Source organism: Dendroctonus ponderosae, unplaced genomic scaffold, assembly GCF_020466585.1.
Source record: "Dendroctonus ponderosae isolate FM_Combo_2020 unplaced genomic scaffold, Dpon_F_20191213v2 Dpon_F_20191213_2015, whole genome shotgun sequence".
Lineage (NCBI taxonomy): Eukaryota > Metazoa > Arthropoda > Insecta > Coleoptera > Curculionidae > Dendroctonus > Dendroctonus ponderosae.
The window spans coordinates 1-1,136 of record NW_026018184.1 but is presented as its reverse complement, the minus strand read 5'-3'; the positions used below and the strand labels follow the sequence as shown (position 1 = coordinate 1,136).

The 1,136-nt window shown below is 36.3% G+C and overlaps 1 protein-coding gene across 1 annotated transcript; it reads right to left on the bottom strand.

The window, feature by feature from the left end:
• Positions 1–302: 302 nt before the first annotated feature.
• LOC125503612 (THAP domain-containing protein 1 A-like) lies at positions 303–848 on the bottom strand (the record flags this gene model as incomplete). Its single annotated transcript, XM_048664330.1, has 3 exons — positions 829–848; positions 565–781; positions 303–485 (listed from the first exon to the last, which is right to left on the bottom strand). Coding segments are annotated over exons 1-3 (420 nt in total), but the record flags the coding sequence as incomplete, so codon positions are not given.
• Between the last annotated feature and the right edge of the window lie 288 nt (positions 849–1,136).

Here is a 1,136-nt window from a genome sequence, read left to right as displayed (position 1 = left end):
CCAGGTTTCCCATTTACATTTTTAAACCATTTGCCGATAGTGCTTCGATGAGGCAAACAAGTATCAAAAACTTGCCGAACATAGTCATATGCTTTGGGAGAGAAAAAACTTAGAGTAATAGCAAATTTCCTCAGTTCAGGGGAATATTTGATCTTTTTCCCCAATTTCCGTTTTATTAGTTCTTTATTTATGTTCGGTAAATTTTTGAGCAAACTAGAATGTTCCAATGATAATAAATCTTTTTCCCTTAACGCTTTTAAAATTTGTTTTAGAGACACTATTTTCTTTTTGCAGCGTCTTACCGTTTGTCGAATTTGCTTCAACTTTATAGATTTATCACTACTTCTTCTTACTGCTTGGAATAATTGTCTCCTTATGCGCCTTTTTCTTGGAGTGTCTTCCAAACTTTTGTCTCTAGATATGTCAAGATCCGGAGTAGCAGAAGTAGAAGGTTGGTCAGTTTGTGGACGGAGCCTTTTCATTGCCTAGACCAACAAAATTGTATTACAAAATAAAATTTTGAGTTTATTTTAATGAGTAATCAATTTATGAATATCGACTTACTCGCTTTGGTTTTAGCTTTTCCTGAAGATATGATGGTAATTCTTCAAATACTGTCGGTATTGCCTCATCAAGAAGGCAAGTTCTGTTACTAATTCTATAGAAAGACTTCTGTTCGAAGTGTTTGGAACAAAGCCTATCATTTTTTGTAGGTTCCCAATCTGCAATATGCATTTTCTGCACCCAAAGAGCTAGCTTTCTGGGATCCTTCACTGGGAATCTAAAACAAACCAATAATAATTAACGGGTTTCTAGAGAAAAAAATACAGCAAGATTATATCATACATATTGTACCGTGGATGGCCGAGTATCAAATTCTTTCTTCAACTTACAACTTTTATTCCACTCGGTACAACTTTAACTACGGAACAGGAACAAACTAACTTCTAAAATTAATGTCAACTTCACAAACGATAACAATAACACACGGAAAATACGGATTTCCGACTCGCGGGTTTAACTTCTTCTGCACTCAGGCGCGGCTGTCACTTCACTCCCCCGGTCTGGTTCTCGTCGTCGCTTATATACTTTTCTTCAGGTATTCCCGATAGTTCTAGAAATCTCTAGTCCAGGTG